General features: G+C 38.8%; 1 protein-coding gene across 1 annotated transcript in view; it reads right to left on the reverse strand.

Annotated features, from left to right (window-relative positions):
- The window catches only part of snd1 (staphylococcal nuclease and tudor domain containing 1), a 141,254-nt gene that overhangs the window by 93,061 nt on the left and 24,592 nt on the right, over window positions 1-23,601 (reverse strand). The window contains exons 11-15 of the mRNA XM_043238015.1: window positions 21,831-21,932; window positions 15,487-15,593; window positions 12,716-12,826; window positions 11,705-11,777; window positions 9,495-9,636 (exon numbers count right to left, since the gene is read on the reverse strand). Of these exons, the coding sequence (XP_043093950.1) occupies window positions 9,495-9,636; window positions 11,705-11,777; window positions 12,716-12,826; window positions 15,487-15,593; window positions 21,831-21,932 (535 nt within the window). The remainder of the gene's footprint in view (window positions 1-9,494; window positions 9,637-11,704; window positions 11,778-12,715; window positions 12,827-15,486; window positions 15,594-21,830; window positions 21,933-23,601) is intronic.

Raw genomic sequence — 23,601 nt, forward strand, 5'->3', positions numbered from 1 at the left:
TCTCTTGGTTTGCATATTTACAGTTTTGTAACTAACTTGATTTTAAATCTTAAATTAAATCAATAAATTCCCTTTTTTTCAGTGGTCATGCAAAATCATGTTGGTTTTTGCTGCGGTGCCAAGAATTGTCAAGTTATTGCCATGTATTTGTCCACTTAAAAAAATCAAGCGAGTGAAAGTGGGAAGTGAATGTTAATTATGTTCTACGGCGTGTCCACATTCAGTCGCAGCTACAGTCACGTATCTGGTGGTAACTTAATATCGGATGCCCTTAGAAACAACATGTCTTGAGAAAACCATGCTTTTCCCAGGACACCCATGCACCCCCATCTTAACCATCCATTTTGGAGCTCAAATCCTGTCACTCTGCTGCCGGTGCTAAAAGACGGAGGGGTTTAATAAGAATGTCACGGTTAAAACCAGCCTATCACCAATAACACATAGAACCTCACTAGTATATCCCTCAAATAACTGCAGTAAATGACACATGGCTGCAGAGCTTCTGCATCCAAGACCACATCCTGACAGCTCCATCTTTTATGCAGGAGGAGACAACGATTTTTTGAGATGAAACCTTTTCTTTCTCAAATATACACACCTAGGTTATGAATGTTTTGTCAGCGTGATATTTTCTGACAATCCCTCCTGATCTAATATACAGTAAAACATCAAATTACATCATAACTTGTTCCCTGTATCCATCACACTCGCACAGCGAGTGGAACATCCAGAACATTCTGTTACAGAAGACGCTGCTGGCTGTTCCCGTGGAGGGAGAGAAAGAAAATGAAGAGAAGACAAGAAGAGATTTAAAAGAGGATGGCTGAAGACAGGAACACTGTGTCTAATAACTTCAAGTGAAGTCGTAATAAAGGCCTGACAGTAGTAGGCAGCTGTCTGTGCGTGTCTGCAGAGGGGCTTTTGACTGCAGGGATTTTTTTGCACCGAAAGGATTCACACAGAGGATTCATATTTTCACTCACTGCTGCTATGGTTATGTTGTTTTTGTATGTTTGAAATGCACATTTTTGAAGCCATGACCATAAATATTGTGCCACCGGTTGATGGGTTTTGAATATGTTTGAGTGGGGAAGGCTTTTTTGGGGACTGAACTTTGGCCAGTAACCAAAACCTTATACTTTTTTATTTTGCTCATTTTATTTTGATTAAATTTTTACATTGATTACATTATTTTAGATTTTATAGCATTAGTCAGGTTTTATACATTTACTTGTACTTTAAAATCACGAAGGTCTTAAAAAGTACTTTTCCAGTCCCTCAAACAAGTTTTGCAGCACTAAGAAATCCAACAAAAGTCAAAAGTTTTTAATAAAAAAGCTCATTCTGGTGCTATGCAGCTGCAGCCATGATCCAACACAAATCACCGCCAACGTGTGAAAATTCCATTTTATAGCTGCGTGAACTAAGAAAACATAAAAAGTAACAGCAAAACTAAAAATTGCTGAGTGCATATTTAACTGCATCAGAAAAGCATGTTACAATAAACACTTCTCCATATACACTCACCGGCCACTTTATTAGGTACACCTTACTAGTACCGGGTTGGACCCGCCAGTTTGCCTTCAGAACTGCCTTCATCCTTCGTGACAGATTCAACAAGGTACTGCAAACACTCCTCAAAGATTTTGGTCCATATTTACATGATCGCATCATGCAGTTGCTGCAGATTTGTCAGCTGCACATCCTTGTTCCACCACATCCCATAGGTGCTCTCTTGGATTGAGATCTGGTGACTGTGGAGGCCATTTGAGTACAGTGAACTCATTGTCATGTTCAAGAAACCAGTCTGAGATGATTCACGCTTTATGACATGGCTCGTTATCCTGCTGGAAGTAGCCATCAGAAGATGGGTACACTGTGGTCATGAAGGAATGTGCATGGTCAGCAACAATACTCAGGTAGGCTGTGGCGTTGACACAATGCTCAATCAGTACCATTGGGCCCAAAGTGTGCCAAGAAAATCAGCTCAAACCAGTGGCATCAACAAGGCATTTGCGCCCACAGAACTGTCGCTCACTGGATATTTTCTCTTTTTAGGACCATTCTCTGTAAACCCTAGAGATGGTTGTGCGTGAAAATCCCAGTAGATCAGCAGTTTCTGAAAAACTCGGACCACACCGTCTGGCACCAACAACCATGCCGTGTTCAAAGTTCCTTAAATCACCTTTCTTCCCAATTCTGATGCTCGGTTTGAACTGCAACAGATCGTCTTGACCATGTCTACATGCTTAAATCCATTGAGTTGCTGCCATGTGATTGGCTGATTAGAAATTTGTGTTGATGAGCAGTTGGACAGGTGTACCTAATAAAGTGGCCAGTGAGTGTATGAGGAAATGGTGAAGTTCCCATCTCTTTCCTCACCGCTGAAAATATAGATGCATGACTAAAGACAGCCAAGGACGGACAGTAAAAGCAGAAGCTTTGGCACTAAAGACAAAAGAACCTAGAAAATGCAGCGCTCTGTAAAAGCACTCCGAGGCCTTCAACTGCCCTAGCAAAGTCAGGAAAGCGCGTGTTAGTAATACAAAAAAATATCGTACTACTTTTCCTCAAGAGAATCACCAACAAAGTGCAGCACTCAGACAAGACACTCTCTCGCCTGAAAACAGACGACATGCTCTCAGAGTAGCTATATACTCTGTAATGTGATGTACAGAGAGATGCCCTGCATCACTGCAGCTCCTTTACGACAGGGTCACTCTTCATCACGACATTAACGTCAATGCATTCACCATCATTTGCAGCCAAAACAATGTGACAGCACTAAAACTTTGAGTAAAAAATTTTTGCATCTGAAAACCGTGTGAGGCACAAGACACACAGAGAGAGAGAGAGAGACACACAGAGAGAGACACACAGAGAGAGAGAGAGAGAGAGAGAGAGAGAGAGAGAGAGAGAGAGAGAGAGAGAGAGAGAGAGAGAGAGAGAGAGAGAGAGAGAGAGAGAGAGATCCTGTCTCTTCAAATGGAAATGTCTGGACTTATATAACCAAGCAGCACAGTTTGGAGTTCGGAAACCAATTTATCACTATGCTCACCCACATGAGAGGGAGAAGGGAAGGACTGTGCAGTCTCCCATTTGATCAAATACTTAAAGCAGCTTTGAGTTGTTGTGGTACACACATATTTAACAAAATAAAATAAAAAGACACTTTAGTAGGGACAATTTCTCCCTATTAACTAGTTGCTTATTAGGATGCCTATTATTTACATACTGGCTGTTTATTTATAACAATACACAATAGCACATTCTGCATTACCATATTCTACACCCCTACAATTAGAAAAATACAACTTAAATGAAAATATATTTCAATATATATATATACACGTCTCATCTGATCTCTAATGTTGTATTTATTTGTTCAAAACACAGTAAAAACACTAACACTAAACACTGAGAAATATTGCAATTTAAAATTTTATTTAAAGTGTATTAAAAAAGAAAAGTTAGTTTATTCCAGTGAATTTTCAGAATCAGCATCATTACTCTAGTCTTCAGTGCAACATGACCTTCAAAATGTAAATTTAATATGCTGACATTTTTTTTTTTCTGGAAACCTACATTGGGATTCTTTGATGAATAAAGTAAAAGTTAAAACATGTATTGTAACATTATGCATTGCTGAAATAAGTTTTAATTTATAGAATTTTTTTTACTGACCTCACACTTTGAAAAGGTAGTATAAATATAAATGCAAATTAATAATGCAATAAGAGGACGACAAAAAGAACACGTCTAAGTTGACAGGAATGCCAAAATGTTTGTTTTATTTTGAAACTACCCATTTTTCCCTGGTATACAATTAAAGACTATTTATCGTTGCCTAAGGCACTTATTTAGCATCAAAACCAAAAAAGAAGAGATTGCAAATGCAATCTAAAATTTCAACCACTTAATGACTAATATTTTTAGCTTCGGGATGAGAAATGTCTCAAAATAAGCTAAACCAAATGTTACTGCTCATTTAAAAAAGGAAAAAAGCCATTCAATATGTCCCGCCTCACTGCCAGAACAGGAAACGCGTCAAAACATGAAGGAAAACAAAACAAAAACTGAATTCATTAACCCACTTAAAGGTGTCTCCTCACTCTTCTCTAAAAGCTCCTTGATAAAAGCACCTTTCTTCTCCGTACATGCTCGACTTCTGCTTGAGGAATTAGCAGAGCACCGAACTCTCTCAGTCTATGAAAAGATGCAGGACTGAGGCCATCCAAGGCCAGACTTTAAAAGTAGGAGCTTGGGCACCCGTGTAATGCAGCGCCAGTGCATTTGATTAAAACAAAAAGAGAGAAATGGAACTGAAAAGAATGGTGTGCTGGACTAGAACTTGAATATCCTGTCAGAGCACCATAGCTTGGTGTGTCTGAGCACATACAGGGTTTGACATGAGACCAATTTCTCAAAATCATCAAAGCACAAAACTCCACCACGTACTCGGCGTGCAAGTACACATACACGACCGTGAGCTGGCCTGCTCTGGAGCACCTGAGCTTTGAGCAGCTCATCAAAGTTGCATCAGGACCAGAGACGCCCTGAAGAGGGAAGATCCCCCCTGCCGATGCCCCGTCTCACATACACCTCTGTTGAAACAACACTTTGATGTCTGCTTCAAACCACTCCTCCCTCTTTTTTTTCCAAGTGAAGATGACCGTCTTCCCTCTTTCACGCTTTCTTTTGCTCTTTATAGTGAGGCAGGAAGGAAGGACACTGTTGAGGGGGGCACTCTGTTCTAAAAATCAAACAAGTGAACTTTCCTTCTGATCAGTGCTCAGGAGGGCAAGGAGAGGAGGAAAGCGCACCTCAGGACACAGAGATGAGCAACTGGCAGTGCACACGTACACACACAGAGAAAACAGCAGAGTCACATTGCACTGTACTCACACTTAGTCACATTTTACATTTCTTTGCAAAATAATTTCACACCAACACTCAAAAGTTGGATTCTTTTTTATGCTCAGCTACGCTTTTATCAGAAATTGCATAGATTTTAAAGCTTGGCTAATGGCAAAACTGAAAGCAGCCACTACTGCAGTCTTTACGGTGACGTGACTCTTCAGAAATCATTCTAATATGCTAATTCACTGCTTTAAAAAAGGTTTAATAAACAGCTATTTAATATTTAAGGTGACATTTTATATTTTATTTCAGGATAAAAAGATCTTTTATAACAGCATTACAAATGTTTTTACTGCCATTTTATCAATATCATGCATCCTTGATGAATAAAATATTAATTTCTATATTAAATGGTGAGTGCAGACTTTCTAATAATGGTGTAATAGAGTGTAAACTTCAGTCTACTGACAGTTAATGACTTCCGTCTTCAATCCACCAGTGTTACTGCTGGTACAAATTCAATGTATTTTTGTCAAGCATTTTTAAACCTAAAAATAATTTAAATAAAAAGTTTAACCCTACAAGTAAATGAAAAAAAAAAAAAAACTCATGTCAACAATATCCAGCTCAGTTTTTTTTTTAAAGTCATAAGCACAAGAACACAAGCTGCAGCCTAAGAGTATTAAATGGAAATAGTTTTAAAATGCCTTGCTTTAGAGAAGAAGGTTAATGACCCTGGACTGAAGAAGAGCGCTGCTTTATTCTAGCCAGAGATGGATTTGACTGCACTCAATTTCAAAAGATGATAAATCTAAACATTTTTCATTTTAAGAGGAGCCATTTGAAGAATTCTGATTATTTATGCTGGTTAATGGGGGCATATTACACCATCAAAGATTTTCTATCCACAGAAGTCTACTTATAAAGTTAAAGGTTTATTGGACCAAACCGGTCATAATTTAGTTTTTACATCCCCAAAAATATTTATTAACCACTCAGTGTGTTTACTTTTATAATACTTTTTGCAGGTCATTTGCAATTAATCTTTCAAGAAAAGAGAGTTGCAGTATGTCCGCGAAGAGTACAATAACTCTTACTGGAACTATTTTAATTATGATTATAATATTTAGATACAAAAAGGAATGTGGAACATTACTACATTTTAAAATTAACTCCCCGTTTATGTTTTGCACATGAAACAGTAGAGCCTCGACACCGCGAGCTGCAATGATATCGCTCGTCCTGTAGGAAAAGATGCATTTAAACAGGAAAGAGAGCGGAAGAAAATAAGAAAGCGAGCAATGAAGCATTTCTGCCCTTTTAATGTGGTAACCTTTGCTGGCGCGCCTGTGGGTGGAGAGGCTTTCACCATAGCAACACTAATAGGGAACTGTGTGCTGTAATGGAGGGTTGAGTGACAGGAAGCACGCCTGTCTCCCTCTCCTTCTATTTCATCAGGGCTTTGGCATTGTCTGACCTTTCAACCACTGAAGGCAGAGTGTCCTGTTGATTGGACGGCTACGTTCAGTGGTCTAATTTAGTGCGGAGATCATTCATGCAACAATCATGTGGAGAAACTGTCTGTCTGTATGAAAACAAACACACATTAAATGACCAAACTATGTTGAGATGGGAAAGGTATTTCTTTGTGGAACGCTTTTGTGCATATCCATATGTGTGTGTGTGTGTGCGCATTACATGCATTGAGTATTTGAGCGGTCTTTGGAATAGGCTTAATTACGGACGCCTGTTTTAAACCATATTAAGCTGAATATGTCAGTGGACAAATAAAATTAAAAACACCTAAAGAAATGCCCACTTAAGGGATCTACTAGCAGTTGACTAGCAATCCAGAACCACTGGATCCACACAGGTATGAGGCCTCAACATGCAACCATAAAATCATAAAAATAGAGAGCAGAGGAAGGCCTGCAGGTAATCAAACACAATCTACACTGGTGAGTTTATGGTGCACTGCCCTGTATGTCATAAAGTCAATAACCTCTTGAACTGCTAAAGCTCTTTCATATGTGCTGTAGCACATTTCACAGCCCCTGGTGCCGTCAGTCCTTTCCTTTTTTGACAAAAAATGGCTTCCACAAACGCTCAAACAAGACTAGAAACATCAGAAAGAGCTGCGCTGGGAGATAAGATCCAAAAGTACCTACGACGGTGAAAAATAGGGCTCATTTTCAACACAAACCTAAAACTATCAGCTGAATCTGACTCATAAACCCTCAAACAAACTGCTTCACGAAACATCCCAGCCTACACGATCAAATCACGCATAATCGAGAAAGAGAGATGAAGCAAACAAGGAAAAAAAAAAAAAAAAAAAAAGCATCTGAAAAATGAATAGTTTCAAAAACGAAGAAAAAGTAAGGTGATAAGGAAAGGTTTTCGGTCCGAAATCTCTCATAGGAAGAAACCAGAGAAAGAAAAAAAAATTAATTACAAAAGGAACAAATGGAGGAAGGAAAACACAAAAGACACACTCAGGAACAAATGACCAAATTAATTGAAATATCTCCAATGACGATATGCACAATTAAGCACGGTGGGGGTGGAGGGTGTTTGTTCTCCGTTGGGGAAAGGAGAGACAAATAAATGGAAGGATGGAGGGATGCAGAAATAGATGGGCGTCTCTCTTCTCTGTTTTCAGGGTGAATAATTAGACCGGATGGTGAGGGGACAGAAATAACACAAATCAGTCAGTGGCTTGTTCTGAACGATACGGAGAGAGGCTGAGGTCGGGGTTGGAAGGGCACGTCAGGAAGAAATTGAGCGACCACAAGAAAGCGACAGTCTCTTTATGTAGCCTAATGAAGCTTGAGTGTTTGTGCACGCCATATACAGTTCCCATGTTGCACAAAACTCAAGAAAATGGGCAAAATGCCACCCTCCGCTGATCCAGAATACATTTTCCTGGTCCAAAAAAAGTCTAAGATGTAGTTTTCTGATGTAGATTAGGGTTTTAGGGGTTATGCCATGTACACCAAATACGATGATGCTCAAAAATATCATGGTAACTATGTGGAAAACTTTTTTTTTTTATAATAATACAACCTAAAATCAGGAGTTTGAGGCAAAAGTTGGAGTTAATGGCTTGTTAATGGACCGCTTTACCCTATTTTATTCATCAATTATAATGCTTTTGATGCTATATAATAAGATCTCATCCATTAAGTATTAAGCACATTTTATAAACTTAACTAATTAAACTGATGAAGTGGCAGTAAAGAGGTTACAAAAATATTTTTCAATGTTTTTTAAATCAGTATATTAGAATGCTTTCTAAAGCATCATGGCATTTAAAAAAAAAAAAAAAAAAAAATTCTTCATTTCAATTTTTATAATATTACTGTTTTTAGGTTATTTCTGAACAAGTAAATGCAGCCTTGACTACTCACAAAAACATCCAAAGTCCAAACTTTTTTTAAAGGTAGTGTGAATGCTAAAAAAAACTTATGTAAAAGGTTACTCATAACTAAAATCCCTAAAAATCACAGAAATCTATATAAAAATGTCAAAGGGTGAAGGATTTGGCAACACACCCACAAATGCGCTAGCGAGAATGGCAATTGGCTACGTGCAGAGCAATGATTAAAGGTGAAAGGCTGCAGATGCTCCACCATCTTCCCTGATGTGCAGCATATACAGGTGTACCTGCCCAGACACACTAGCATGTCCACATATATGTTCCACACAGAGAGGGCGAGGATACTCGAGGGGGAGAACAGATGCTGAGTAGCGAGACCTCACAGCCAGCAAATGTGACACTTAACCTTCTATCAGATTGAGCCCTTCAGATCCCAATCTTGCCTTCGGGAGGTCAGAAGCATAGACAAAACGCCTGCACAAAAGATCAGCTTTTCAGACCTCCCAGAAAACACCAGCCTCCACAGGTCAGAGTGGAAGGACAGAAGCTATTCAGTCTCAAAACTCCACTAGCAGAGCATCTCGACAAAGAAACCCCTAACACAAAAAGCATCTCACCGTCAAGCTTCAGGCAAGGAAACGTGAAGACAAACTTTCATATGGTGCATGAAGTGTGTATGAATTATTAAAGGAACTGTTCTTACAAAAACGGAAATTCTGTCATTTACTCACCATCTTGCCTTTCAATACCTCTATGATTTTTTTTTTATTCATGGAACACAAACGGAGTTAATTAAAGGAAATTTTAGAAGTCTAAATAGTTTTTTGTTTCATTTCACAGTAAAAGTGAATGATGATTATGGTTGTTAGGTGAGATTTCAAGGCAAGATTCTAAGTGAACAGCTTTTGTGCCTTTCAGAGGCTTTAGAAGTAATAAAGTGAGTCATATGAAGCAATTTTAATGGTGCTTTCTGGAGCTTCACACCCCCTGGTCACCAACCGCTTTCACTGTATGCAAGAAAGCAGCTTGAACATTCAGCTAAACTTCCCCTTTGTTGTAACACAGGGGAAAAAAAAACGCTCCGTATTATGACGAATCTCATTTTTTAGTTGAACGGATCCTTGAAATATTAGAGGACTGAACAAAATAGAAAGTGTTAGACTGGTGGTGCAACAGCGGTCAGCTACCACACTGTGGTCGTTATGTGGTCACAGATGGTGGCGTAGTTGACAGGCCGGGGCCGACTGACACTTACCAGCGAGCAGGAAGGTGATGAGACATGTTTCTTTGGGCATGTAGAGCTTCAGTCTGGAGCCACTGAACACGTACTCCACCACAGCCTCCGAGCGGCCCGCTCTCTGCAGGAATGGCAAGAACTGTTTCGCCTTCTGTGTCTCCTGTGAGGGAAGAAATACAAGTCAGTAAAAAAAAAAAAAAAAGGTATTTAAACGACATATGAAAGCAATATTTAAGGCAGTTCTATCATGACTCTCTGAAGATATTAGCATGGTGATAGATATGACCATGTTAATGTATTTAGTCTCAGATCTGCTATGCTGTGAAGTACAGGAACTTGCTACTGCCAATAGATACAATACTGTGCTGTGAGTATTTAAGACACACTGTAGCATATCAAATAATTCATAGCAAATCTACGCTGGGGAAGGTGGAGGGTTTCAGAAGAACTCAAAGCATACTGAGAAATGCTAAGCAGCCATTTAGATGTAAAGCATTCAGCTTGTGCCAGGTATTTTAATGCTGTAAATATTAGCAGCTTGAGTTAAGTTCAGTTTTGTGATGGAACTTGGCATTTGTTATATTTATTTTTATATTTACATCCGTTTCTTTCATATCTTTAATTGTTCTATGCAGTTTTAACTTGTTATATGCATTTATTTTATACTCCATCTTTATGCATGTTATAAAAACTATTAAATACACGTTTTTATATACTTTTTTAGACTTAGCTGTTATACTTCGCTAGTTATTATACCGGATTAGTTAGGTGTTGTACAAATTGCCACATTTAACTGTCACTACATGTCTGAGTCATTAGAACATTTTTACATAATTTAAATATGCATTGATAGTATGATTAATTTTTTTTGCAATGCAGATATAATAATTGCACTTATTTAATTTCTTGATTGCATTAATTTTCAAACAAATGTGTGCATGCTCCTACTATGGCTGGTTCACTTGTAATGGCTTGTAATTCAAATATAGACTAGAAAACTACAGGCCGGGTGAAAGATAACAGTTTGTGACATTGTGAGCCATTATGGGACCAAGGCGGCTTTATTTCAAGCGTGTCCTGACCAAGGGTGTAAAATTGAGATTGGCCATCTTTCTGTTTGGCAGGTGTGTAACAGAGGCACTTCAGATTTCACTTTAAATATTGCTTCTTCCTGTGACTCAGCACACCGCAGCTGGAAACACAGCCATGACCCACACAAAGAAAAAGACACCAACAGAGAAAGTAGGAGAGTAAAGGAAACAAACACGATCCAAAAGACAAATGGTCCTTTCAGACCAACGACACAGTCCCAATCCAAATGACATTATTCTGACTGTCAGTCATATAACGAGGGAATCTTGTTTCTGGATGAGAAATGAGAATGTTACCGTTTGAGAGTGACACACTCCTTTCTCTTGCTCTAAATGCCTCCTACGCAAACTCGGGTATAAATAACATCCTGAAAAAGTTCGCAGACAGCTGCCATATACTTCATTAAAACCTGAGTAGCTCATTCATAAACGCAGAGATGAGACGGAGAGGAAGGAGAGTTGAGGAGAGGTGAACAGGAAGTCAGCGGCGGTTAAACGTCAGCTGCTTCACACGCCAAGTAACAAGCCTGTCACCCAGCAAATGACATTTACAAACCAAGTAAAATTTAATCTTCATTTGCTAAGGCACCCAAACAGATTTGCCTAAAAACAACTTTAGAGCTACAAGCGTGATGACTTTATGGGTAGAAAGACTATTTTTAGAGAGCCGTTCATTAATTTAATGGTCAGGGCCGTAATGCGGCAATAAATCAGCTGTCATAGGACAACGCTTTAACATCAAAGATTTGAGAGAGGATTTTGGGATATAGAAGACATTGGTACAAATGCTCAACATTGCGAACATACTGTCATAGGTCAAGCTCAGGCCCAAACAAATCCTTTTTTGCATTTTCACACTGATACTTGAGTTTGATTCTTGCTTTTCAAGTCTGTCAAATCAATTTAAACTCAATTTATTTATGAAATGGAAGTTTATTAAATGCATTCTTATTAGCGGGTGAAAACAAAAGCAATCAATTAGTTTAAAGAAAATCAATTAGCTTTAAATAAAAAGTCACCATGTAAAATGTACTGATATTTTGGTAACACTTTATTTTAGGATTTCTTAACTAATTGCTTATTAGCATGCATATAACTAGAATATCAGAAAAACAGCAAATAAAATCCAAAGCTTACCCCTGAAATGTCTGCCACCCTGTGAATGGGCACTTCTTTCTTGCTGTGAAGTCCTTTGCCATTCTTGATCGCTCTGCAATGATTCAAGCACTGTGTTACAATTGAAATATTTAGAACGGGCCCCCACAACATAAAACCATTTCTGCCCCATCCTGAGAAACCAAGGCTTAAACAAACCCATCCATTCATTCATGCCACGCCACAAAAGAGCCAACAAATCACATTTATAGGCCAGCAGCTCTCATGCATTACACATGGGAATGTATACAGTGTCTTTTGTGTGTGCCGACTGCTCGCTTGCTGATTGGCGATGCCTGCACATTACAGTAGATACAGGAGGAATGAGGGACGTGTCTTTGGCCTCTTTAAGGCAGATGTATCTGTGGCTGTAGCCTCCCTTGTGTCCAATCAAATACGGTGAAAAATAGAGGAAGGGAGAGAGCTCGTCCTGAGGTTGATTTCTCAGAGGATGTAGGGTAACGACCAGCAATCTCTGCTAAAAATAAATTTGAGGCCTGCAAACCTCCCATCTCCGCTGGCTCCACGGGGAAGCATTACCCAGAGAGCGAAGGACAAGAAAATAGAGGAGATGTGTGTGAATGCATGTGCGCTTTCGAGAGCAACACCAAGAGTGAAGAATAGAAATGGAAAAGAAAGAGCAGCAGATAAGAAACAGCGAGACTCTTTCTCTCGAGAGTCGCCCCATCTATCGCAGACCACGAGATCCGAATCTCTTTCTGTGCAATAAACCACCCTTGAAACCTCTGCACCGCAAATCTATATAATTATATTCGTAGACAAAGAATAAAAGAGCAATGCTTTAGTGCTGGTGCTCGAGGTATAAGCTCTGGGACTGATATTGCCCCCATGAAATGAGAGCTAACCAGACAAGCCATGACTTACTGCACAGAACAAAATGGCTCCATTTCACAGACGGCTTCTCCTACTCAATGTGTGGGAATATGGCCCACATTCTCTAGCCGGTGGTTTTATTTTAGTGTTTTGACTCACCTTGCCTCTGCCGCCAAGAGCTCGTCGTAATGGGAAGATCTTTGATCGTCGTCTTGACGGTATCTGATCACTGTTGCGAGACCTTTACTGACCAGAGCCTCAGCAGTGTTTCTACATAAAGATTAAAACAGAGAATAAGAGGTTTGTTCTTTCAAGAGGTTTGAGACTTTTATTGAAAAACACACAATGCCGAGTTTAATAATGTGTTTATTTCTGCAATTAGTATTTGCCGTTTCATGCATTAAATAATTAACACAATTAAATAAATCCATTAAAATCTGTAGCCATCTGTATCAGTATTAGACCAGACCTGGTAATAGTGGCCTTTATTGACTTGTTAGAGAAAAAGAGCCATTAAACATTTAAAATACTGTCTTTGCAATTAAATTCAACATTAAATTTCATTTGAGATTACATTTGAAAATACTTGATTACAAATAATCACGTTAGGTCTCACCGATTACAGAAATCTGGGAGAATTTAAATCAATTAATTTATGTAACTACTTTGGGATAGACAATAGACTTCAGTGTGCACACTGTTTGAAGGAGAGCGTTGAGTGAGATTGAGTGAGGCCTAATTTGCAGAACCGAAACATAATTGATCACAACAAGCAAGACTGGTGCCCTGCAAGCAAAGTGGCAAACGCATTTCTCATTGCCATTTTCCAACACGGATATTGCCTTCAGCAAACAGCTCCCATTCCCCTATTGCAGCAAACAGCAAACAAGAGCAAAAGCCATTCTGTGTCAAGTTTTGGTAATAAAACCAAAAGGGCTAAACAACAACATTTTGGTACCAATGCTGGTTTCTTAGAAAGAGAGGTAAACAGATTCTGCAAGCACTCAATGTGGATCTCTCTGTAAATACATAACACAGAGGCACAAAATAAAATATGAAAAGAAACTAGCGGAGACTGTTGAGGTTAAGCAATCAAATAAAAAAAAAAACCTGTACACTGACAAAACAAAACACTGAAATTGCAAGCGTTGATAACCACACTTCCTATGTCAGTCCTACTTCACTACGCTTCCTAAAAAAAAAAAAAATCTAATGTTTACTGAAAGGTAACCTATTGCATCAGCCTGACAGACTGACTGTGCTGCCATGAATTTTTACCGATCTACGATCAGTTCAGGCTCCTAAAATATTTATGGCACTATGGGAAATCATGGAAAGAACTGATTCTGAATCAGCGAAGAGTCAAGATGCGGCAAAGCAGCTGAGCCCTCAGGCGATGTGACCACCTGTTACCCATAATGCTCTAACGCCAAGCGCTGGGGCATGGTTGGGTAATCACAGCCTGAGGCGCAATACCACCCCAGACTCGTGTGCCTGGCCTCACTTACCCTAACAAGGGACAGTGTGCTAGATCACACATCCACATCACAAGGGTGAACAAGAATCATTTAAATGCACAGAGGAGTCATAAAAGGTAATAAAGCATACGGCAGTCACAATTCTGAGAGTGAGAAGAATATAAGAGAGAAACATGCAGATGTTATTTATGTTCCATTTCTTTCTTAGTAACAAGTGTCTTTTGCTGTTGGTTGTCATCTGATGCACTTTACATTTGAAGAGCAACAGCGACAGTGTAAAGAATAGACCCATTTAAAATCAAATCATTAATGAGTGATTTTGATCAATTTATTGATTACGGTTAACTCAATGACTACCTAGAAGTAATGGTACAGGGATCAATAGAGGGGAAAATCTTCTCACAATTATCAGCATATGCTTTGAAATGTATTGCACAATTTATATTATGGTCTCATAGTCAAAAATTAAAAATATTTTATTTAGAAATTACAGATTAAATTGTTCAAAAGTGACAGTAAAGACAGTTACACTGTAACAAATCATTTCTATGTCAAATAAATGTTATTTTGAACTTTCTAATCATATTATGGATTCCAAAAGAAACATAGCAGTAGCAGATTTTGAAAGTAATAAATGTCTGAGCAACAAAGTGAGCATATTAGAACTGACTTCTAAAGGATGACACTGAAGACTTGCGTGATGGCTGCTGAAAAATCAGCTTTGTCATCACAGAAATAAATTACAGATAGTAACTGTCATTTCACAATATTTTTGATTAAATGTAGACTTATGAAAAAATTCAATAAATAAAATAAATCTTGAACAACCAGAATACGTGTCCTTATTATAAGTTATGAAAGATTTGTATTTTGATTCTGGGAATCCACAACAACAGAATGACGTATGCAAGATCAAAAAACACTTTCATTTTCTTATAATGTGTTTATTTTTACATTTGCTCAATGACTCCCAAATGATTTGATTAACTTTTTTTTTTTCCAAACTTCTCCAGTGATTGGTCAGTTTCACTTAAAGCAGTGTTTGTGAGCTTTAGCACTCCAAAGCAGCACCTAGTGGCAGAGAATAAATTTACCTTTTCAATCAGACCAACTCAACAATCCATATTTTCCAGATCTGTGAGTGCAACAAGTGGGCGGGCAATATGCTAATGTTTCGTGTTGACGGCAACACAAAATGGCGTTTGAAAAACGACTCAAATGATTCAGAGTCGACTCTCTTGAGAGACAATAACTTTATACAATGTGTACTTTCAGATCTAAAACTTTGCAGTATGTTTTCATTCACTGAGAGCTGTGTCACAGACTGCATAAAAGGTCATTTTCAAAAATCCATTAATAGGGGAAGGAGAAGATTTTTTCATTTTTTGGGAGGAGAAGATTTTGAAAGAGCCAAAAAACAGAACTGATTTGGTAACTGGTTAGTTCACTTACATCCCTCCAATGGTCACTGTAGCACAGGTGCGTTCGGGAAAAGCCGGGACGCCTCCCGTTTCCATGGCACTGGTGGCAGCTCTGATGTAATCAACCGTGACATTAACCTGCAAAGACACCAAACAAAACAGTTAAATTTACAGCGGAGTTGATGTAGGGTCAAGAAACAAGGCCTACATGCACAGACACACTATAAGCCTGTCATGGGCTCAGCTATGGAGATAAATTGACCACTGAATCCACACGTGAGGACACAGAGAACTGCACTGTAACCCTGTTTTATGATGTCGCATTAAACATGACAGAATTATGCCAAGAAAGAGCAACACATCAAACTCAGAACTTGATATCTTTGTACAGGACTGCAAATCAAGCGAAAAGCTGGCTGTAAAGGAAAAAAAAATGGATTACAGGCCTTTCAGGGTGGACAAATTGTGTTAGGGGATCTAGCGAGGGGTTTGGTGTGTGCGCGTGTGTACAAGCATGACTGTGGGCTACTTTCCAAGGTCACCCTGAGTCAGTGTGAATCATGTCAGGCTAGACCATAGATCTCCCCAGAGGAAGCCAAACCAAACATGGAAACTGTTTATCACGAAGCGAGAAAGAGGCGGGGACCGGTAACTATTTCGCTTGATCTGCGACGGAGGCAAGCAGAAGGCAAGAGGATAACTAAAGCTGATTATTTCACACCAAACTGCTTCAGGTTAAGAAATCGACTCCATTTGTGTCAAACTCTCGCCGAGGTCATCGGATCATCCCGGAGGGGGCATCGCATTCGCCGTCGTCTTGTTAGCTCTGAGCAAATAAGAAGCCGCATTGAGATATTCAGAGATAGGAGGCTGTGATCTGGCCAATTTCGTTCAATCAGTTCAGAGCAAACAGAGGGTTGGAAGCTAATCTGAAATAGTAAGCCGGATCTCCCATCTGTCTTGACACGCAGGGGGGAAGATCAGTCATTAATCGGGATGGCACCAATAACAAGCCAAGGACAAAGACTTCACCTGACCGAATGCCACACCCATGGTCCTCCGGGAGCGTGTGGATTGATTACATCCTGTTACAGAACGAATGAACATAATGCATCGGTGCACGTGTGTAAAGTTTGCACAGAAATGAGGAATGTGTCAAGACTCTACCCACCTGTCCAGAGGCTGATGAGAGTGAACCATATGCTCAGGGACTATTAATTTCAGTATGTGCATCTCTAAAATAAAACTGTCCTTGTAAACTAGGAGAGGAATCCAATTTATTTTAAGTTGAATAGGTAAACAATGAATATGATGTAAAGTACACCAAATAGACAAGACACATTTTAGCAAACAACTAGCTCACCCAAAATGAAAATTGTCACTATTTACTCACGCTCATGTTGTTCCAAACCTATATGAGTTTGTTGAATACAAAAGATGACATTTTGAAGAATGCTGGTAATCAAACAGTTGATTGTCCTCCATTGACTTCTGTAGTCAGGGTTGCCAGGTTGCCAATTGCTACTTAAAACTAGCCCAATTGTGGGGTTGCCCTGGTAAGATTCACATTGCAGGGGCCATATATCCCTGTTATTGGGTTCACAACCCTTGGACATGTAAAACAATCTGCAGCAAGAGTTGAAGTAGCTCAAAAAAAAAAAAAAAAAAAAAAAAACAGACTTTGCAACACAGCACATAGCATCTATTTCCCTGGTACAGAATTCAATTTAGACAAATGCAATCCCGTTCTGATCTGTATAATAGTGTGAATGTAGGTTTATTAAACCACGACAAAGAGCAAGCAACTGCCTAATAAAAGGAAACTCTGAAATAAGACAATTGTGACATGGCAAAAGAAAGTTTTAAGCTCTGAACTAATTCCTAAAGTTGCATGCCTCCACTTTTGGAATTCAATCCATTTATCCCTCCAATTCATTTGCCTCAAAATGACAATGTAACTCAGTCTAATGGACATAATGGAAGTTCATTAGGTGGGGGAATCCTGTGGACACTCATTTTCTTACCCCAGGAGTTTAGTGTTTCATCAACAAATAAACCAGAAAATGATTGCATTTTCATCCCCTCTTCTTCTACTCTCCAGTTCTCTCTCAGAAAGGCATAGACAGCTCTGCACCATTGGGCAGGAGTAATGAGCTTGGTTGAACGACAACATGCCCTTCTTAAGAAACAAAGCGCCAACGATTCCCGCTCGTTCAGAACAGCAAATGTGCTTATGAAGAAAGAGAAAATGAATGAGCAAAAGAAAGAAGAGGCCCATTTGGGAGGCAGATGACAGATTAAATGGGCTTTTAGAGTCGTGTCTGAATAGAAAGATCGGACTGAAGGACAACAGCAATGGAGAGTTTCAGAGAAGCCCAGACAGAACCAGTAAGAGGAGAATGACGAAGACAGAAATGCTGCTAATGGCAAAGCATCCGTCAAAATGTAGACAGGTCCACTGAAATGTCTCGGGGAAATGCAGAAAGATTGAGCTAGTGCATGTACAGCAAGGATGCTTTCACACTTGGTTTGACTGCATTGTCCAAACCAGAGATGGATTCCACTGCCTCTCCGCTGGACTCTTTTCATGTTGTACATCTGGGTTCAAACAGTGGCCCGTCTGAATCATCAACGCCATAACCACTGTGAGTAATTAGATCATGAGTCAGGAAGAGAAGATTCACGGTTCATGTTTTCAGCAGTATGGGTTTATAACCAAAAATTTACACTCAGAAGTATGTGCGTTTGTCGGACACAGATGTATTGCATGAAATGCAACATGAGCTGCTCTCCAAATGCAAATTATCCAGAGACAAGCACGTATAATAACGTGTAGGACAGAGCACTCAAAGGCAAAAAGAGTTAACATTCATACCGTGAATATTCAGAACTGGTTTTATAAAAAAAAAAATTTAAACATTAAAAAAAATAATGTCAACAATTGTGGATAAAATGACAGCGAGTCTGTTCATTATCATAATCGTTTATTATTATAATCATAATTATTATTATTATTACCATAATCTATTTTTATAACACACACATAGCAAGATTGCCATTGCTTTTATTAGGGTTATGATAACGTCATAACGTTTTTATTAATTTAACATTTGTAATTATTATTGATTTTTCTCTCAACTACTACAAATAGTTAACAGTACAATTTGTATTGCAATTATTAAACTACTGTTAATTTTATATAATGCTTAATAGAATTACATTATTCTTCAATCTATTATTATTAATATTATTATTACTATACTATTGTGTTTTTAATATAATTGCCTATTGTTATTATTAAGTTTTCATTTTTTAACAATACAATTATCACTAACAACACACTACCACGTGGGGGTTCTAACTTGGATCACAAATGGCAAGTTGTCCACACCAGAAGCTCTAGTGTGCAAACATCCTAAGCATACATGTGCACCTCTGATATGTGCACAGCCAAACCTGCTCTCTGCGAGCTTAAGACCCTGTGAGTGGAGTCTAATGCGGTGAGGGTAGGTGTAGTCAGGAAACTCTGTAATACATATTTCATGGATTAAAAGTGAGCTGCTAGTCTCACACGCCACTGTAATTCCCTCTAAAGCAGAAGTAGAGGAAAAAGATGAATGAAGTCTGCACAGCTCTGCCGCGGCAGCATCAATGTGCATCAGGGCATCATGTAGCAACTCAGCACGTCCCCTTCCATAGAAACAAAGCAGCGCACACCTGCCTGGAACATACCTGCATAAACACAGACATCAAACGCTTGACACTGACATTCCACTCAGTCACTGTCTCTTGTTAACACTCACACACACACACGCACGCACACGCTCACACCCACATAACAGGAGGCACTTTGAGCGGGCAGGATTATCCAAACGTGCTCTTTCCTGATAAGTGGATTAATGCAACATTTTCATTTGACTTTTTCGCTGAGGCAGAGACCCTCTACAGAGGCGCTACTTAGAAAGTTAGCCAAATCTAGCTTTGGATTATGTCACCGGGAAGTTCTGTTTCAATACAGAGAGGAAGAAATGCACTTCTCCACAGATTTTCCTCCATTACGCGCTGCTAGTGAATGCCACTCATTCTCTCCATCCTTTCAAAAGAAGAAACACGATCTGAAATGGACTCCACGCTCACTGGTGCTTGGAGAAGCTTCCTCCTTTGATCTTCTCTTGATGATTGGGCTGCTGAACTCTGATATTGATCACATACTCACAGAGATATAATGGGAGTTGACCTTCGACCCATTCTAGGACCTCATTTTGAAGACTACATTCATGTTAAAGCGACAGAAGGACGGATGCAACCTCAACAAATCCACCAGAATCAGCTCAAGCTCTTCCACTAATACTCTGGAAACTGAAGTCAGTTGCTACTTACCCTTTGTGACGCAGCCTGTAAAGAGTGAATGGCATCTTAAACGCTGAATCAAAAGATTCTAGGCATAAAATAGTCCCTTCTGCCAGAAATGAGTCGTAAAAGACACACACACAGTCATTAGTTTCATACTTTTTCAGTAACAAAACAATCAGTCTTTAACAATGTCCCTCTTTATAGTTATGAACTTCTATAATTACCCAGATTTAATTTCGGTTTTAAACAGTTGGAACATAGAAAAATTTTCCACAGCAGTTGCCAGGGCAGCAGGAGAGATGCTAAAACGTTCTGTGCCTCAGTACAAGGCCTCATACTCACAGCACATTGTGTCCTAGCAACAAATAAAGGAATCTGATGAGAGACTGTTAACTGGTGCATTTTATTTAAAAAAAATGTAATCAAAATTCATTTTACGTAACCTCCGTCAAGCCAGTATTCACAATAGCAGCGAGTTTCAATAACCACTGCTTTAATTTTTGCATTTAGTCCACCTCTGTGGAATATCTGGCTACAAAAAAAAATAAAAATTACACTTCCTTGTACAGAAATATGAAGATTCTACTTTTGACTCTGAAGATTGAAGAAGATGATTAACTATACACTACTAATTTAAGTCAGAGCACTTTTTTGACACTTAATGAGCCAAAATTGGATCCTCAAGATGATTGCCGCAGTCTTAAGCTGGATAAATTCAGAACGATTTCAAACATTCCCACACTGTTTGCATTAATATGCAAACAGGCATCTTATCACACGCAGAGCGTTGTATAAATCCAACTATCTGTTGACTACCGCTGAGTGCATACACGGGAAATGCAAAATCTGATCTGAGATTAAACTCGTTGCTTTCCATTTCCAGTTTCAAAATATTCGCACGATTCCGGGTCAGTGAACCCAGACTTCTGTAAAAAGAAGCGGCAATAAAATATTGGTTTCTAGAAACAGCCTTACGTTCATACAAGGATAATATAAAGCTGCATTAGTAATCCATGCATCTGGTGATCATTTATGAGAAAACGTCTGTGTGCGAGGAAATGTGCTGTCATTTCTTTGGTGTTAAATCAAATGGGCCTTGCAGGCTGGGCTTTTCATTATTTTGCACATAAACAGTGAATTGTTTGGGTGAGAAAAGCCTTGAACAGACAATAAAGCGCAGCTATACAATCTGCCCATTATGCTTTAACGAGTCCCAATATGACAGAATTTTCTGAATATCCCACACCAGTTTATACCCTGCTGTCCCAATTAAGACAGCAACAACTTCTGATGCTACGTATTTCTGTTTGTTAAGAGTGACACAGATGGAAACACTTCATGTTCTACTTTTACTACCAAAATCACCCCAAGTATTTTTAAAAATACATATTCATGCTCTTGTTGTGAATGATTCATCTGTGCATGATAATCCAGTGACATCATGAACATCATTTGGATCTTCAGCGCTAAATGATAAACCATAAATACCTATTTCATTGTTTATTCATGTTCATTGTTCATTTGTAATGTTAATTTTAAATTAAAAGTATAGATTAGTGCTTTAAATTAATGTAATTTAAATAAACAAAATTTGAATGACACTTAATATAAAGAAAAATTTCTTTTTAAATCTCTGAATGAAAACATTTTTCTTAATTTTGAAACATTGTAAAATTCTAAAATATAAGTAAAATATATATATTGTGGAAACTGAGTATTAAAATTATACTGTATGACTGATATTTGTGTGTAAACATCTCAAATGTTTCCCATGTTGAGACTCTGTGCTGTTTTTCTCAAAAAAAAAAAAAAAAAAAAATAGTAATTTGCGCCTCTGAATAAAGTCGCTCAGCTCAAGGTCTGTGCGGTCAATGTGTTCAGTGACTCCAAACTGAAAACAGCAACTCGGAGAGAGAAAACATTCATTCATATGAAATGGACAAAAAAACTTTTAAAAACATATGAAAAAAATTTTATACAGGCATAATGTCTGTGTGTGAGAAATGTCACAAAGTCTCTCACCTTCTTCCCAATGAGCTTCTTTCTCAAGAATTCCCGTGCCTCAAACATGTAAGGAATGTCATAGAGTGGACGGAAACGCTTGTCTTTGTCCTTGTTCTTCTCCTATAGAGTCAGATATAGAATAGAGGAAAAGAGAAAGACAGACAGAGAAAAGTCAATATCACACAACAAATGAAAAATAGCCTTCTGTCCCAAACAGGCACAACATTTAATCACTTCCTCAGAGTCTCATATGACTTCCTTCCAAAATGAGGTTCGAAGCTTCCTGTCTTCCACCCCCTCACCTCTCTTTCCAATTTTACCATTCTCTCAAAACCTAATATCCTTCCTTTTCCCACACAGCCATGCTAATATGTCAGGATTGGGAGATGACACGTCTCATTGTCTCGATCTCTTGGTGTTCCAGGCATGTGACTCCACATACGAAATGCTCTCGCTGCCACACGCGTTGATATACTAGAAATAGAAGCTCATTTACATTTTTCATAAGAAAGGAAAAGGCTTGTTATTTTCCCAGAGAAATGCCAAAAAACACTCAGTATGCTTAATATTGCAGCTGAGGCCACAACAGTACGAATTAATACACGTCGTCACATTCAGAAGAACTTTACCTAAAATAAGTCTTTTTTGTGTTGCCAGGAGGAACACTGTTCAAATCACTCCGTCTTTTCAACGAATCAGTAGATTAAATTACCAAAGCAAGACTGATTCGCTCTGATTCAGACTGATTTAGTTCAAGTTCAGAGCCATTCGACTTGAAATGGAAGATAACATCCTTTTTGTGTGTGTGGATGGAAGACTAGTAACACAATAGTAACAAACCCTGCCTTATTAGCTCATGATTCAGACTGATTCAGTTCTAAAGATTTAATGATCAAGTCTCAGCAGTTAACAAGAGAAAAACGACTAGGGAATGTAGACTCATTTCATCCCTTTTGACGCCAGAAAGCTATTGCATGGCTTCAAAAAGACCTGAAACAAAAGCACACAAGGCATTTGAACTTGTTTTATGTCGCTTTATACTGTTTCACATTTATTGTAATCGTGTTGCGAGTAGTACATAAATCAAAATGACATTTTATGCTACATGAAAGTGAATGATCGTTCAATAAACTATCATATTAAGAATTAGGTGTCGATATTGCTCTACAGCTACTGACTTTAATAGAATTGGCTCAATCCAAGCTACGATGCTTTGAGGCTTGAGGGAAAACCATAAGCAAGAGCAGAAATAAACTACAGACAGACAACAACGCATCCAGGATGAGGCATAGCTAGTGGGAGAGATCGGACAGTTAACCCTGAGGACCAAGTCTTACAGCGAATAAAAGCATATTGACTTAAAAAGCTTAAATTTAAACCGTTTTTAAATCCTCACGCTCGGATTCCAGCAAACATTTATCTGCGCTTCAAATAACTTCATCTGTGCCCACGTGGTCCGATATTCAGTATGAAATAAAACCATATCGACCACCCACTTTTGAGAGGGAGATGTTGCATTTAATGCGGCGAGACATCTTTTCTGATGGAGGAGCTTTCAGGACGGCTAAAGAACTGTGCCGATGGAAGATAATACAGACAGAAACCCCTGACGGTGAAAGAGAGGACAACCCATTTTCAGTCCGCCTATAAATATCCACGGCAATTCCTTTCCCCCGAGCAAGAAAAGCAGAGGGAGGCCACGCAGTCTTGCGTTAGAGTGTGTTTTGTGTGTAAGTGTAGGTAAGAGTGCAAGCATTCTGGGTTTTGCTAGTCGATCGTGAATGTCAGC

The sequence above is a fragment of the Puntigrus tetrazona genome, chromosome 4, assembly GCF_018831695.1.
Source record: "Puntigrus tetrazona isolate hp1 chromosome 4, ASM1883169v1, whole genome shotgun sequence".
NCBI lineage: Eukaryota > Metazoa > Chordata > Actinopteri > Cypriniformes > Cyprinidae > Puntigrus > Puntigrus tetrazona.